Genomic DNA, 15,152 nt, shown 5'->3' with positions numbered 1-15,152 from the left:
GGCTGAAAATACACAAATCGTTCAGTAAGAAGCAGTTTAGACCTATTTATTAAGTGGTTAGGAATCTTTATTGTTGTCTTTTGTTTTGTACTCTTTTTACATTTCAGTGTTGGTTTTCATGTTTGTGTTGTCATTTTTGTCCTCTTTTTTCTTTTTTCTTTTTTTTTAGCTTTCTAACAAGAAAATGCAAAAACCAAAACTGATTGTCTGGCCGAAACACCTTACCAGCCCTAACACTGTGGTGGGCTGCAGTGCTATCACAATGATAATATTGTTCTAACATAAAATCACGTCATTTCATTTCACAATAACAGCAAGACAGATTTTATTTGTGAGAGTACAAAATCTAGAGTATTTGAAAAACATACAATTTACAAACAGCAATTAGGTGCATCCTGAAATATAAGATGGTTTAAATGGCAGTGAGTTCATTGAACATTTTAACTCAAAATTCCACACTATTCCTGATTGAACGGCAGCTTAGCTTAGCTTACAAGATCATACCCAGGTTTTCAATTTCACATAAAACTAAATACATTCAGGGAGACTCAGTAACATAATGTCATGAACATAAAATCAACTGTAGCAAACATCTGAAGAATGACAATGGATGTGAAGAAACTAATAAGATATTAAATTGGAAGTACTTATATTATTGTAACTGAGTAGTGCTTTTCCTTTTTGAGTACAATTTACAATTGGAACTACATTATAAATTAAAGTGTTTTTAATAGGTGTTACACACAACTACAGATAACATTTTCAGAACGAACAGTGCTAAGGAGCAACATTCAACCTTAAGGTTGTTTTGGTTTGTTTTTCTCACAAGAAGGCCTAAAAACATTCTTGTGAAGAAAAGGTGGTTACCAATTGGAAGAAATGCAGAACAATTGGTCGGTCAGACGTGTTCATATTGAAATAGTTACAGTGTAGATGTGAGTCAGTGTGCTGCTCAAAGTATTTCTCCACAGATTTCCAACACTGTATACATCCAAATTAACTTATATATTTCAACAATGAAACAGTATTTCCCCTTAAGTTGGAACGAATGCACTCCTTCCACCCCTGAGAATGAACTTGATCTGTTTAAAAGTTAGAGCTTTAAAACCATAAAAACTCATTGTACTGATGAGTGTACTCCATTAATACTTACTCTTTATCTTAAAATCTCAATATAGAGTATAATTTTTGTCCAGGTATCTCAGCTCAACGTTACACTCTCAAGCCTTTGTCCAGGTTTTTCTCATATGGCATGGTACGGTGGTAAATTCAGCTTCTGAGCTGAAAGTGCCTGAATACATGAAATATGATCCACAGTTGTGTTAGTCCACCAATGAAGTTAATCTAAATTGTAATCTATGTACACAACAATACACAAGCCTTAGGGCAGTGTCGGCAGCCGAGTTACCAAACATCATCACTCCACTGAAAACAACATAAATCCAATTTTTGTTGCTTTGTGGAGTCGTTTGATTGAATCATTGCATCAGTTGCGATTATCAAATGGGAAATGAAATCAATATCCGCCACCTGCCAGGTCTAGCAGCGACCCAGCAGCCTCCTGGGCCTCGGCATCCAGCTGAAGGATCTCCACAGTCTCCAGGTCCAGCTCGGTGTCGCCCGGCAGCACCAGGTACTGGTACTGGTTGGACTGGTAGTAGTGTAGCTCGATGTACCCGCTGTCCGACAGGGGGTCTTTCTCCATCTCCTCGCTGACCTCCTCCTGCTGGTATTCGACCGACTCCATGGTGACGAGCTCCTCGTGATCCGGCGTCAAAGGGCACGGCGGGTTTTCAGCAAAGGTCGGATTATCGGCGGTCAGTGTTTGCGGTGAGGCGGTGGAGAGGAGGAGGGTGTGCGAAAGTGAGTCTGTAGAAGAAGAAAAAGATATCAGGTCAAGGTGTTGAAAAGTGCAGTGGTAAAGTATTAGAGTCGGTGATGAGGGTCTCAGTGACAAACAAACAGAATATGAGTCACGAGCGAAGACATAAATATTAATAACTGACTGAACGACCACTTGGACCAAATATTGTGCATAGGCTTGGAAATAAAACGAAAGGGACATAAAGGACACTAAGCCAGACGATTGCCGGGTTGCCACGGTAATGCAAGGCCGTTGCCATGACAACTGAACCCCAACACAGGAACAATGTAACATGCTGAGAAAGCCGCAGGGACGGAGAAAAGCTGCAGGTAATAAACGTGTCACCGATAGCTGCTGTTACTCTATTGATGAATTACATTGCAGAAAAATGAGCACAAACCTGAGATTTCTATATTGTCGCACACTGCAGGCATCCCATAGTCAGCTCCTTCCAACCTGTATACAACATGACAGCAGATACTTAGACAACTACATTCAATCTAAAACGAATAATGTGTGTGTATTAAAAATACACCTCAGAGTCTCCTACAGTGTCATTAACATGTAAAATTATTCAGAAGCACTTCACCCGCTACAGGAAAAACATATTTAACAGCTCCGGCCTCAAAGCGATCCAGAAAAATGCAGTGTATGAACAGAAACAGACCATTTAGGTGGACTGCACCTAATGGTTGTTTTTGTTCTTCTGTTTTTATCATAAACTAAGTCACCTTGTCTGTTAAAACCAAAAAGAGCAATGGATGCCCACTGCATTTAGTTTTTCGATTGTGTCCTCTCACCAAAAGACCAAAATCTAAATACATTATGTTTGATTTAGATTTTTAATTTGAAAAAGCAGCAAATTCTCTAATTTTAGAAGTTGGTAATGTGACAGTGACTTAAGTAATTGTCAGAACTGTTCTGAAATGGTTTGATTTGTATGTAACCTAATTGTACTACTAATATTTCCCAGTGATTGATTGATTGACCTATTAGGTAAATAAACAGAAAAATGCATCTCAATTTGTGATCTTAGTCATGAAGACAATACAGTTAAACCGGATGCAAGATACTGCCTTCTTTTCCTTTATTAAATACATACTGCATTTAATTTCAATGATCACTTAAACATAATAAGCATTTTTTAAACTTCAAATTTATGGAGTTACTTGTAGATAAAAATCATTAATAATGAACACTTAACCTGTGTGACTATACTCACAGTCCAGGCTTGTTTATCAGATAGCTGCTGGTGCTGTGATAACTGTGGGTCTTCCTCAGCACCTCCAGGAGCGCAGGCCGATAGTCTGGACAGACGCACCACAGCGATCCCTTCCCCACCGACTGAAACAATAACACAAAACTACTTGAAAGGCTGAAACAACAACAACCAATGCAAAACTGTTAGTCTTAAGCAACACTGACACATTTGACCATATAACAACCTCAACACATGTGGAGAGCATTAGAATAATTTCCCTGTAGGCAGTTTAAATGCTGACTTCACTACAGAGCAGCACATCTGGATTCAGTTGGTGCTGCACAGGGATAGTGATTTCAGACATGAATTTCTAATTTTTTCTCCTACAATTTAACACCTTTCTTAATGTGGAAACAGGGAGCCACGTCCCACCTGGCTCTTGTCCCTCTGGATGCGACAGAAGCTCTTGCTGAGGGACAGGTTGTGTCTGACAGAGTTCCTCCAGCCTCCCAAGGCCGTCCTGTAGTAGGGGAAATTGTTCACAATCCACTCATAGATGCCCTTCACCGGCAGCCTCCTGTCCGGTGAATCTTCTATTGCCATGAAAATCAGACTGCTGAAGGAGTATGGTGGCTTGGACGAGGCAGGAGACAGAGGCTGGGCAGGTGTGGACGACTCCAGCTGAGGCAGTGGTGCCATTTTAGGAAGGGGCTGCAGTGGGAGTAGGTTGCCTCTCTGGTGCAGCCAACTGAGGCAGGTCAGGTCATCCTGGTCGGACACGTTAGCAGGGCTGAGGCATTGTATGTTTTGTCCTTGAAGGCACTGAAATGCTGCGTAGTGTGAAAGAGGGGAGGAAGAGTTAATGGACTCCACCGTTGCTGGAGAAAGTGAGGAAGGGGAGGGGGGGAATGAAATAGGTGAAAGTGGGAGTGAAATATGGCTGTTGTTGGAGCAGGTCTGCAGCGGCGAGGACGAGAAGGGCAGAGGGCGGCCTAAAGGATTGGAGCACGGGGACGAGGGTGGCAGCGTCTCAGAGCTATTCTCCATTTCTTCTTCCAGGAGGAAACTTCCAGTATCATTCAGCTGCACCACTGCTGAGATATAAACAGAAATTACAAACTTATCCTCCTGCCACAAAATGATTTAAAAAAATCTGTTCTATTCCCAGGTTGTTTTGTCTATTTTTAAAATACTATGGCCATCATTTCATTTCATCTCAATGATTTTCATTTCTTCTGTTCTTACAAATGCTGCTTTAACCTGGTTCAAGACATCTCTTCTTGCCCTATGAGATTAATGTTTATTTGTGCATTGTCCCTGTTTTAAATAAACAAACTCCTTCTCCTATTCACTTATTTGGATTTTTGTTCACTGCTCTCAAACAAACACAGTACACAAAACTTTACCTCTCAAAACAAAAAGTCATTCAAACACAGTTGTGTTGTTTTCCAGACTCCTTCCAGAAAACTCAGCAGCTTGATCCAGTTAAATGTTAGCTATCCGTTCCTCTCAGATGATCATCCACTAACAAAGTCCACTGTTGCAGCACCTCTCTCTCCTGTTTTGTTTTAACACCGACGCCAGCTGCACAGGTGCATCCTCTCACAAAGCCCCTGCTCTTAGTAGCTGTAATCGATGGTCCGCTGGCATCGATTAACTGTTCTGGTAAACTAAACTGATCAATTTACTGCAGGTACAATTTAACCCACAACGCGCGTAAAGTTTGTATGTGATGCCACATGGCTTTACAAAGCAGCTCAGCAGGCAAATGGCGGAACAATATAAAGTTTCATTTAGTCCAGAAAGCCGCCTTTTCCCCTCACAGGTAACCCCGCTCGCTGCTGTTGGCTTGCAAAATAATAATAATATTTAAAAACTTAACTTGTTACTCACCAGATTACCTAAAACGATAATAGTGACAGAACTCAAGAGCTTCCTGAACGTCCACAAAGTTAATAAAGGTGAGATCCTGGCCTTGGAAAGTAAAGAGTCGCAGTCGGACACCAGTTCTTCCTCCGTGCTGTGTGTGTTGCCGTCCGGGGTTTCCATGGAGACGAAAAAGACGCTCTGCGGTGTGCGCGCCCCCGTGCGCGCTCCCGCTGCCCCGAGTGCACAGCTGTACGTCCATGTTTGTTCACACTCAAGAGGAGAGAGAGGTATAGTATGACCTACTACCTCGTAGAGTAAAGAAGTAGGGGATGGTCTAGTTTACCACAGGAGAAAGTATCAGATTAGTAGGCCACCGTGGAAAAATACTCATGTAGAAAGTAACCAAGTACTTTTACTCAAAACCTCTACTAGTACTGTATTTAAAGTGATTTTGACAGTTATCATTACTGTACAGCTGCAGATTATTATATGGGTGATCATTTTATTAAATATTGAGCTGCCCATACATTTATAGCCTGTGTGGTACTATACATATTAATTGATCAATACTGTATTTATAATCTATTGACAAAGTGTATATTTTTTTGGCTGTTACATTAACACATTTAATTTAGGTATTTTTGATTGAATGATTTGATTTTGCTAATGCTTTTCCTAAGTAAAACTATGGATGATACTTTTACTTTGAGATACAGGAACGAATAGTTGAAGAGTTGTGGAAAAATGTTGCATCACAAGTGGTCACCTGTTGATGTTGTATATTAGCAACTGCTGCATTAGGTCTAAGCAGCATTTTAACGTTATTGCAGGTTGAGGTGTTGACCACCTTAGTCTCAATCAATCAATTCATCCTTCAGTCCAAGTGGATATTCGTGCCAAATTTGAATGAAAGTTTGTTCAAGGCAGATACAACTCATGCAGGATAAATTGAATACACAAAGCTAAATAAATTTATTTTTTTTCTACAAAAATCCAAACATTGTCATGCTTTGTCCGATGAAGATAAATAAAATCAAGGATTGACAAGAGGAGAGAGCGAATGCAGATACATTAATATACCAGAAAAACGGTACTAGAATCATTTGAGTATGTGTGTGTGTGTGTGTGTCTGTGTGGTGTGTACTGTCTGACACTGTGTATGTAAAAACCGGAAAGCACGTCCAGTTAAGTTGTATAAAATGAAACTTAAACTGAATCCATGTTAGGATCAAAGAAATCTCAATGAAAGCCCTTGTGTTCAAAGTTAGGTGGCCAAAAATAAGCGTTTGTCAGTGTTACTGTACACGACAACAGAAAACAACAGTCCTCCACAGGGAGACATTCTGAGTCACAATTTCTTGTTATATTAATGCAACAACTACGTTATGAACAGGTCCATCTGACAAGCTGTATGACCGCGGCAGCTTAACACTGTCTGTACATGTTCTGGGTTTACTGACAAAAGTGTATAAAGGTAGGTGTACAAACACTCAACAACCACATTTTTCTGGGGTGGGGGTCCAACACACATGGACTTCAGGTTATGAAATGCCTTAGGGTCACCTGACCAAGTGAGAGGTTAACCAGTATATAATGATTGGCTGAAACACTGCAGTAGCCACAGTGATGTAAAGGCGAAGCTGAGGTTTGGCACTTCCAGTTCCCATGGAGTCCGATGAGATAGAGGTGAGGATCTTCATTTTTAGAGATCGGACCTGGGGAGACAGTAAAAACACCCATTAACCTGCAGTTCAGACTAACTTCAATAATATGGAAACACTAATGCCAGTTTAGCATTAAAAACAAACCTCCTATTCAGTCTGTGCCAAAACAAAAACAATTAGAACAACGTGTTTTAAACTATTTACTGGCCAGGAATCCAGGATCAATAACTTCTGCTATGCTTGTCACCTGACACAGTTGCCTTTCAGACAAGACTTCATACGAATTGTTTCCCACTCTTTGTGTTGAGATGTAAAATGATGACCCCATGTTGAGATAAATAAGGAAAGGGGATACATCAGTTTTGTATGTTCAATATTTTTCATATTTAAGTGGTCTCATCACAGTTACTGTGGAAGACTGAGCAAAAAATTATTGTGTTTAATCAATATAAATGTGTTGGAGGATGCAAATGTATATTCCAATGACTTACAATGAAGAACATGAGGGCGCAAGAGGACCAGGCAAGGGCCACAAAATATCCATCACTGCCAAACAATAAGCCACACAACACTGTGAAGATCATCCTGGAGAAAAAGAAAAACATAAACACTGTTGATATAGACCAAACTATTTTAAAATACCATCATTTACAAAATCAAATTTCAACCACTGAGCTAAATCTGAATCAAGTTGTCTAAATCTTTTATTTTGTTCTTGTTTATTCATTTACAATACAAAATGAGGTGAATGAGCTTTGGTTTCAAACTTATCATCACACTCATTTGTTTTGTCAATAATGAATCATCAATACACTTTTACAGCTCTATTTACCCAACATATTTGTATCCACTGTAGGCGATGAGATCAAAGGTTGAGAGGTCACTGTGAACAGTCAGCAGGTACAAACTCAACAGCATCACCAACACCTCGATGATGATCCACACGAGGGCAGTGCTGGCACACAGACCAAGAACCTCAGGGCTGAACCTTCACACAAGGACGACACATAATGCTTATTAAACTCATTCAACACAAACAGATGCATCGGTTAGATATTCAATAAACTAGATGAGGAAGAATCACTCACCTCTTCTGAATACCCAGGGCCATTCCAGCGAGTAAAATGTAGGTGATGAAAGCCATTGCTAAAAGACAAAAATGACATTACACAGTACATTATTCAGCTGTCTCAAAATACTCTACTGATGATTTATTTGTGGAAAACGTACTTGGTATGTAAAGGTCGGGTGCATTCACGTCCTGTCTTGGAGTCAGTGGGGTGTCCCGATGGTAACGTACTTCCCAGTCCTATTCAAGAACACACAAAAACGTTATGAATCACCCAGCAGAGTGACAGGCTCTGTGCAGGACAACAAAAATCTTGCAAAAAAACAAACAAACAAAAAAACTACCAAGCTTTGGCTACATAATACTCGTAATTAGGATCAATTCATTGTTCGATTCTTCAGACTTAAACTGTACTTAAAGAGGAACTATGCAGGATTTGTAGCTTAACTATGCTACATTTTGACCCTAACTGAACTGCCTTGGAGTAATTGTGATGGTTTAATAAATGACATGTAACTTGTTACAGGGAGATTGGAAGTAGCGTCATTTGGCTGAAAAACAACTCTGCAAGATCAGTGCCGCTGCCCCAGTGTCCCATCTCTCGTCTAACCCTACAAACGCGCCCTGTGACCAGTAATCTTTTGACAGGTAAGACTACACAAATATACACATCGTAACATCGTATGTGTTATATAACGTTATCCACTGCTCTATTGATTGATTTCTCGCCGGCTTAGTTGTAAACAAATGCACATGGCCGAGAGGAGGGTTAGTGAAACAGCAGAAAAGCGACCGGACTTGCATAGTTCCCCTTTAACTAACATGACAACCAAACAGTACTGGTTGTAGTTACTGTGTTGTAGCAAATAGTATTTGGGGTCAGCTGTAAAATCTTTGTGACCCTGTTCTTGTAAGGAAAGTTTGTGTTTTGTGCAGTTTGTACACTATCAGAGCACAGTATGACTCAATTTATAATCTGAATGAGTTAAAGTGTGTGGGAATTAACTGAGCTCAGAGTGTTTATATTCCCACAGGCAATCACCACTTTACAATGTTCAGAAATAAAGCTGGATTAGAGATAAAGTGGCTGATTATCTTGTTTGCACGGTTCTAATGTGATATGTGGTTAAAAATATGATACCAAGGGAACTTATCATGTAGACTTCAATGTTTTATGTAGCCCTGTACGTCAACATTGGGACAAAGTCTGACAAGATGAATGGTTGTGATTACCTGATGTGTATAAGGGAACATGAGAATCATAAGTTTCTTCAGTACATATCTGGTGTCAACGGCAAAGAAGTATTTCAGCTTGTTCACAGACATGAATCTGCCGATCTGAAAGAAAGAACAAGTGCAAACATTTACTTGACAAATTAGGATCAGTCTGCCAGAAAATGATATATGCGGCTGAGTCATCGTCATTTTTAAAGAAGGCTGTGCCTGCCCTCGGGACTGTGCATCACTCTGGGTTGACGCAAGGTGTGTGTATTATGAACCACCTGCGTAACTAAATTGCCAAACCAGCAGAGCAACATCAGAACTATTTATCTGTATAAATTATTCTGCTGTCGACGAGTGACGCATTTCTCTAATTGATTCCTCTTTCATCATCATCACTGGGTAAAGAAAGCAGCTCAGAAGACGGCATGCTTGACTGCAAACCTGTTGTCGACTGAAAAATGACAACCCTCAGACCTAATATGTTCACTGTGGAAAGGCTCTGGAAAATCGCATGGACAAAGTTATCAGGCCACTCCTGTCTTGGAGAGAGACTGCACATTCACCATGCTATCAGATAATAACAGAACGTTACGAGGCAGAGTTGTTTTTGAGGGAAATGCAGAGACTACTTGCCGGAAAACTGCCCCTGACGGGAACACGCATCAGCGGTTTTGCATGTATTTACCTCGAACAACTCGGTCTCGTAACGTCCCGTTATTATTTCATAGCGTGGTGAATGTGCAGTTCACAACTTGTCCACCAGAGTATTTTGGAGTTGTTGGATTGTGTATTTGATGAGTTTGATGAGGGAAACCAAGAAATCCCATGAGCCACCGTAGCGTAGCTCTGAGCAGCTCACTGCTCTGCTCGGCCGTTCTAAAAACATCTTAAGCTGTGTTCACACCGGACCTTTTGTTTTTCGAACGAGCAACGAGTTTACATGTTAAGTCAATGCAAACAAGCGATGGAGCGTTTAATCGCCCAGGCGAAAAAACGCTGGGGCTCCGAGCGACAGCGACGGATCGTCAGAGCGTTTTTTCGCTCAAGTCGCTCAGTCGCTCGAGATGAGAAATCCCAACTCTCCGGCCATCAGTCGCTCGTCGCTCAGCGCTGATTGGCTGCTGTAATCACAGTGGTGCCGGTGTAAACAGAGACACATGGGAGTGGGCATGACGTCATCAAAGCGAAAATGCGAGTCTGTGGCTCTGTGCCAAATTGACGAGCGACTGCAGCTGAGCGACGGGGTGTTTTTTTGGAGCAATACGAGCGACAGGGACAAAAATAAAAGGTCCGGTGTGAACGCACCTTTACACCGACAATAGGCTTTATGCACAGCTCCACTACTTCCACAAGCTCCTTTATTTCCTGTCTTACATTATTGGACAAACTGATTAATCCAGGTGTCTGACTCTGACCTCAGTAATCACAACAATGGTCAGACACACCTGGAATAATCAGTTTGTCCAATAATGTAAGACAGGAAATAAAGGAGCTTATTTATGTTCAGGAAGTAGTGGAGCTGTACATAAAGCCAATAAAAGGTAACAAACCTACTGCTAAAAATGTAGGGATTATGGCAATGGGCCAATTTGCCAAAATGTTGAACTATCCCTTTAAAGAACATATTTGCGTGGTTCTCTCTAGGTTAAAAAGGTCATTTTATTGGATAAAATGAATACGGTGGCACAGAAACAACAATCTGCATAGGTGAAAACCCTCTTTTCACTGCTGTAAAGCAAACTGTTGTATTTTAAATTAAACTTGTTCACAAAGTGTTTAGGATATATGAATCACCCAAGATATTTTTTGTGTCAAGTGGCGTCAATTCCTCAATATAGGTCTTGACCTTACTTACAGTGCCGTATCTAAAGAAATGCCATAAATCTCCTGCTTTTCCTCACCTCTTTGTTCATCATATCCTTTCCTTGGTTGGCTAAGGAGGAGCCGTACATCATTGCAGCGTTGGCCATCGGGTCAGTGAACAGGTTGTTCATCTCAGGACCTCCTTGCATGTCATTGGTGGGTGCTCCCACATTGTAGCCAGGAGTGTAGTATCCCTGGTTGTTCATTGCCGGTGCTGCAGAGCTGGTGTCTTCAAACAGGACAGAGTCTGCCGTGGGGTTAGCTCCACGGCCTCTCTGCTTGGCTGTGGAAAAGGTGGAGAAAATGGAGGATGATATTTCCTGGTATTAACTTATCATCCAAAATATCAAAAACACACAAACACACCTTTACTACTATCACATGATTCATTGAAGGGGGTGGATGTGACTCAGAGGGTACAGTGGGTTGTCCATGAGAAATGTGGTTTGATCCCCAGCTCCTCTAGGTTGTGAACAACATACTCTACCTCGCGTCGTTCCTGTTTGATCAGTACTGTGACTGTGGTTATGTGTTCGTGTGAGTGAATGTTGCAAGTTAAGCGCTTTGAGTGGTCAGTAAGACCAGAAAAGTGCAATTTCCATTTACACAAAGATCCAATTCAGTTGCTCACTCATTTTTTTTAGGTTGAAGGGACAACGAGGAGTTTCGGAAAGTGAAGTGTTTTCACACTACATTTCCCATGAGCCTCGCGCGCACGGTGAAATTCTTGGACCGGCACAAGACGGAAAAAAGCAAAAGCATTTGCCAAGAATGTTTTCATTAATCAAGAATAAAATCGGAGGTTGGAAGACGATCAGATACCGTCGTAGTTCCGACCATAAGGGATGCCAACTAGCGATCGGGCGGCGTTATTCCCATGACCCGCCGGGCAGCGTCCGGGAAACTGAAACTAGGACATGCTGGCCGAGACGACAAACTAAATAATAAAAATTATATAAATAAATATACACGATATATTTATCAAAAATTGACCCATTAACAAGTGTGGGTAACGTAGATTCATCCACATTAATATGAGACTCTTTTATAACCAAAAGCAAACTACTCGGGGTCTCTTTAAAGGTGTTCAGAAATGGCTGTTTGTCCTGTTTGTGGGCGGGATATTCAATGTTTGGGGCGAGACCAAGCTCGGTGTGTGTGTCTCAGACGTTTGATTGACGGATGACAGATCCAATATCAGTGGCTGATGAATCGTGAGCAACGTGACGCATAATTTGTGTGCCTGCATTATCTAATGCGAAAAAATGTACTCGAAAATAGAATTTTGCACAAACTTTGGCCTACATCGTCTGATAGATGAGTTATTACACTAATGTTAAGACCCACAGTGGGATCAAATTCAATGTTCTTTACTAAATACCTTTAACCCTAACTAAAACAGATGTGGTGTTCAATAAATGTAACGAAAACTAATGCTGTGCATGTTGAATGCTACTGTTTAATTCAAGAGCCTAAACATTTGACACAATACAGTGTACCAGTGGGGGAGGGGCAGATATTTTACCTGTTATGAAGGTAAGATATACTAAAGTTTAGTTTTGGTTGTGTAAATTAAATATACTTGATTAGAGGCTCTCTGTTCAGGGGGCACGTCCCCGCCAGCTGAGCTTACATCACCAGTGCAGCTAAGATGTGTGGGTTTTTTGCTTATGTAGAAACAGGAAGTTGCTAATACGACTGGATATTTTGCAGAACTTTTCTTAAATGCTCAATGGTTGTTGGTGATGATGAAGATGGTGGTGATTCATCTTTATACTCACTTGCTCGGTACCCGTGATGTGGCAGGTCCATTGTAACGTTTGCTGACGTTAGCTTTTAAATAAAAACAATGACACGTTAGCAACATTTCAACTTATTGACCGCCGTGTGTGCATACATCTCTGTCAGCAAACCAGACAAACCTCCACTTACTTACTTACTTACTTGCTTAGTTACTTACTTTTTCAGTTAGCATCGATTTGATATGAGTAAGTTAACAGTTTATCTCACAACACTTAATGCTACCGAGCCGGACGAGCTAACTTAAGTTGGTGTTATCAGTCATGACATGTTATATACACTCAGACACTCCGCGGTGAAAGGACAGGCTTTATATTAGTTCAATAAATGTCTACACAGCTCTTCTGAGCAATGATATTAGCTTTGTGAAGAAAATACCCAGGTTTAGAGTAGAGCGCTTACCTGCACAGCTAACGTTGGGGCGCTAGCTACGTGGCTACCAGACTGTTACAGCTGCTGGTCCCTCCCATCATGCACCGCGGCTGCTCCGACTCCACGGTGCCTGCGTGGCACAAAACATGTCAGTGCTTCACCACAGTGGAGTACCAGTGTGGATGTATTATAATAGATCTATACACGGACAGTTGCATGTGAACTGTACTTTCTGTAAGCTGGAGGTGGAAAATATTTGTCACCTATTTTCTTTTTCTTTTTTTTAAATGAATGCTGTTATGTTAACTTGTTCTGGTTAGAAGTTGGACATTTGTTTGAAACTTTAACTAATATTAAACTTAAAAAAGAAGATTATATAATATGATGAGAAAAGGCTTAAGGGCAAGGACATTTTTTTGTTTGATGTTTTTTTTATTTCACACTAATTCATCACAGAAGACAACAAAAATATCCATCCTGATAAAGTATCAGTGGCAGGTAGACTACAGTTTTTTTTAAGCCCACATCGAAATATTTCCCAAAGAAAGCAGAACAAGTGAGGAAAAAGAAGGAAAAAAAGCAACAGAATACAAACGCATCAGGAGAAAACAAAAATATATAGTTGAATCTTTTAATTTTGTATGGGAAATACATTCACAAGTGTAAATGGTCCTCAGAAAGACCAAGGATTCAGGGATTTAAAGTAGAAATCCGCCACTACACTCAAACACTACATGGTATGAAAGACGGAAAAGCTAGCCTATAAAAACATTATTCATTCATTCATTTTCTATACCGCTGCTTATCCTGCACTAGGGTCACGGGTGAGCTGGAGCCTTTCTCAGCTAACTTCGGGCGAGAGGCCGGGTAGGCTACACCCTGGACAGGCCGTCAGTCTTATAAAAACATTAGATTTACAAATGACTAAAAACCTGTATGATTATTTGATTATTTATTTTCATGTATACTGTATATTATGTATATATTTTGTTGGGTTTTTGGTTTTGGTTATGATTTTGTTGTTTCTTTGGGTGTATGTATGTATCATATAAAAACAAACAGTACACAGTTGCACCAGTACACCCAGTCAGACATACTATTAGCACTTCCATATGTTTCTTTTCAGGTGCTACGTTTTGTAGAGACAGGTTGGCTGCAGATACCGTGGCGTGCAAAAGTTGGTCAAATTTTCTGTTAATGTGAACAGTTAGGCAAGTGGAAGATGAAGTGATCTCCAAAAGGCATTAAGTTAAACACGAAACACTTTTTTTTTTTGCAATCATTTAAGCATTATCAGTGCATTGTTTTTGTTTTCTGCAAATTTGTGTGAAAAATGGAAACAAACCAGCACCCTGCGAAAGAATGACAGTCAGTGTAACATGCAACACGCTCTGCCATGAAAACATGATACATTACTAGAGTGGAAAAGTGAACTATTTTTGGTTGCACAGGAACTCAAGGACTCAAAATATTACACTCTTGAATCATATTGGTTTGATAGTAATAACCAATGTTACTTTGCAGATTCATAAATCAAAAGATTAGCTTGGAAAATAAGCATTTTACTGATAAAATCATTTGATATTAGGCTATAAAAAAGGAAGAACAGGTCTCACCTCAAAATTAGGTTCTGATGTTTATGGCAATAGGCCTAATGGTGATACAGTTGGATAATATGTAGTAAAGACATGGGATTATGCTTCACAATGACGAGTATTACTGCTAGTACACTACTGCTTTGGTCTGTTTATAGTCCAGCCTTACACCTATGTTCTTGTACTCTTTACAGGTGAATGTATGTGTAAGTCAGTTTATTGACATGTTTGCCTCAGAGGGTTACAGAAGTATAGCAGTCTGTATAACATACAACACCCCTTATTAAAGAGATCAGAAATATAACATTTGAAGAGGGAAAAGTCACCAATCACATTTATACTCCGCTGAACTTTCAATTTTACTTAAAGCATCATAATTTTGAGCAACTGAAATGTTCATTTCATATTGGGTTCATAACATTTTAAATTACCATATTGTAGCCCCTAATAACATATGGCTCCTGCAATGTTGTCACTTAAAATTGTACTTCTTCAGAATATTTGGTTGCTAATACTAAAAAATGTTTTTACTTTAGGCTACTATCTGAAGTCAGGACATATTATTGATATTGATAAATAATGTTAAGGCTCTTAATTTTCCCCCACTGCTTATCACAATCACTTCCATGCC

At 40.2% G+C, this 15,152-nt stretch overlaps 2 protein-coding genes across 3 annotated transcripts; both read right to left on the bottom strand.

Moving 5' to 3' along the window:
• Positions 1 to 292: 292 nt before the first annotated feature.
• On the bottom strand, positions 293 to 5,104 carry LOC146979615 (uncharacterized). 2 transcript variants are annotated; one of them, XM_085789574.1, is made up of 5 exons: positions 4,959 to 5,104; positions 3,498 to 4,159; positions 3,087 to 3,208; positions 2,265 to 2,320; positions 293 to 1,869 (listed from the first exon to the last, which is right to left on the bottom strand). In XM_085789574.1, the coding sequence occupies exons 2-5, from the start codon at positions 4,110 to 4,112 to the stop codon at positions 1,517 to 1,519; spliced, it is 1,146 nt and encodes a 381-aa protein (XP_085645700.1). In that variant the 5' UTR covers positions 4,113 to 4,159; positions 4,959 to 5,104; the 3' UTR covers positions 293 to 1,516. The 2 variants fall into 2 exon arrangements, with proteins under 2 accessions (XP_085645700.1, XP_085645699.1); XM_085789573.1 differs by having other exon boundaries at positions 3,498 to 4,156.
• Positions 5,105 to 6,450: 1,346 nt separating this feature from the next.
• On the bottom strand, positions 6,451 to 13,009 carry yif1a (Yip1 interacting factor homolog A (S. cerevisiae)). The gene is made up of 9 exons (XM_085789572.1): positions 12,957 to 13,009; positions 12,536 to 12,587; positions 10,793 to 11,037; positions 8,901 to 9,005; positions 7,829 to 7,907; positions 7,687 to 7,744; positions 7,431 to 7,586; positions 7,090 to 7,183; positions 6,451 to 6,649 (listed from the first exon to the last, which is right to left on the bottom strand). Exons 2-9 carry the CDS (start codon positions 12,564 to 12,566, stop codon positions 6,494 to 6,496), a joined length of 924 nt encoding a protein of 307 aa, XP_085645698.1. The 5' UTR covers positions 12,567 to 12,587; positions 12,957 to 13,009; the 3' UTR covers positions 6,451 to 6,493.
• Positions 13,010 to 15,152: the final 2,143 nt, after the last annotated feature.

This window comes from Trachurus japonicus, chromosome 10 (assembly GCF_045865225.1).
Source record: "Trachurus japonicus isolate A0001 chromosome 10, Traja_1.0".
In the NCBI taxonomy this organism is placed as follows: domain Eukaryota; kingdom Metazoa; phylum Chordata; class Actinopteri; order Carangiformes; family Carangidae; genus Trachurus; species Trachurus japonicus.
The sequence above is the reverse complement of the archived record's forward strand: the minus strand, read 5'-3'. Positions and strand labels throughout refer to the sequence as shown.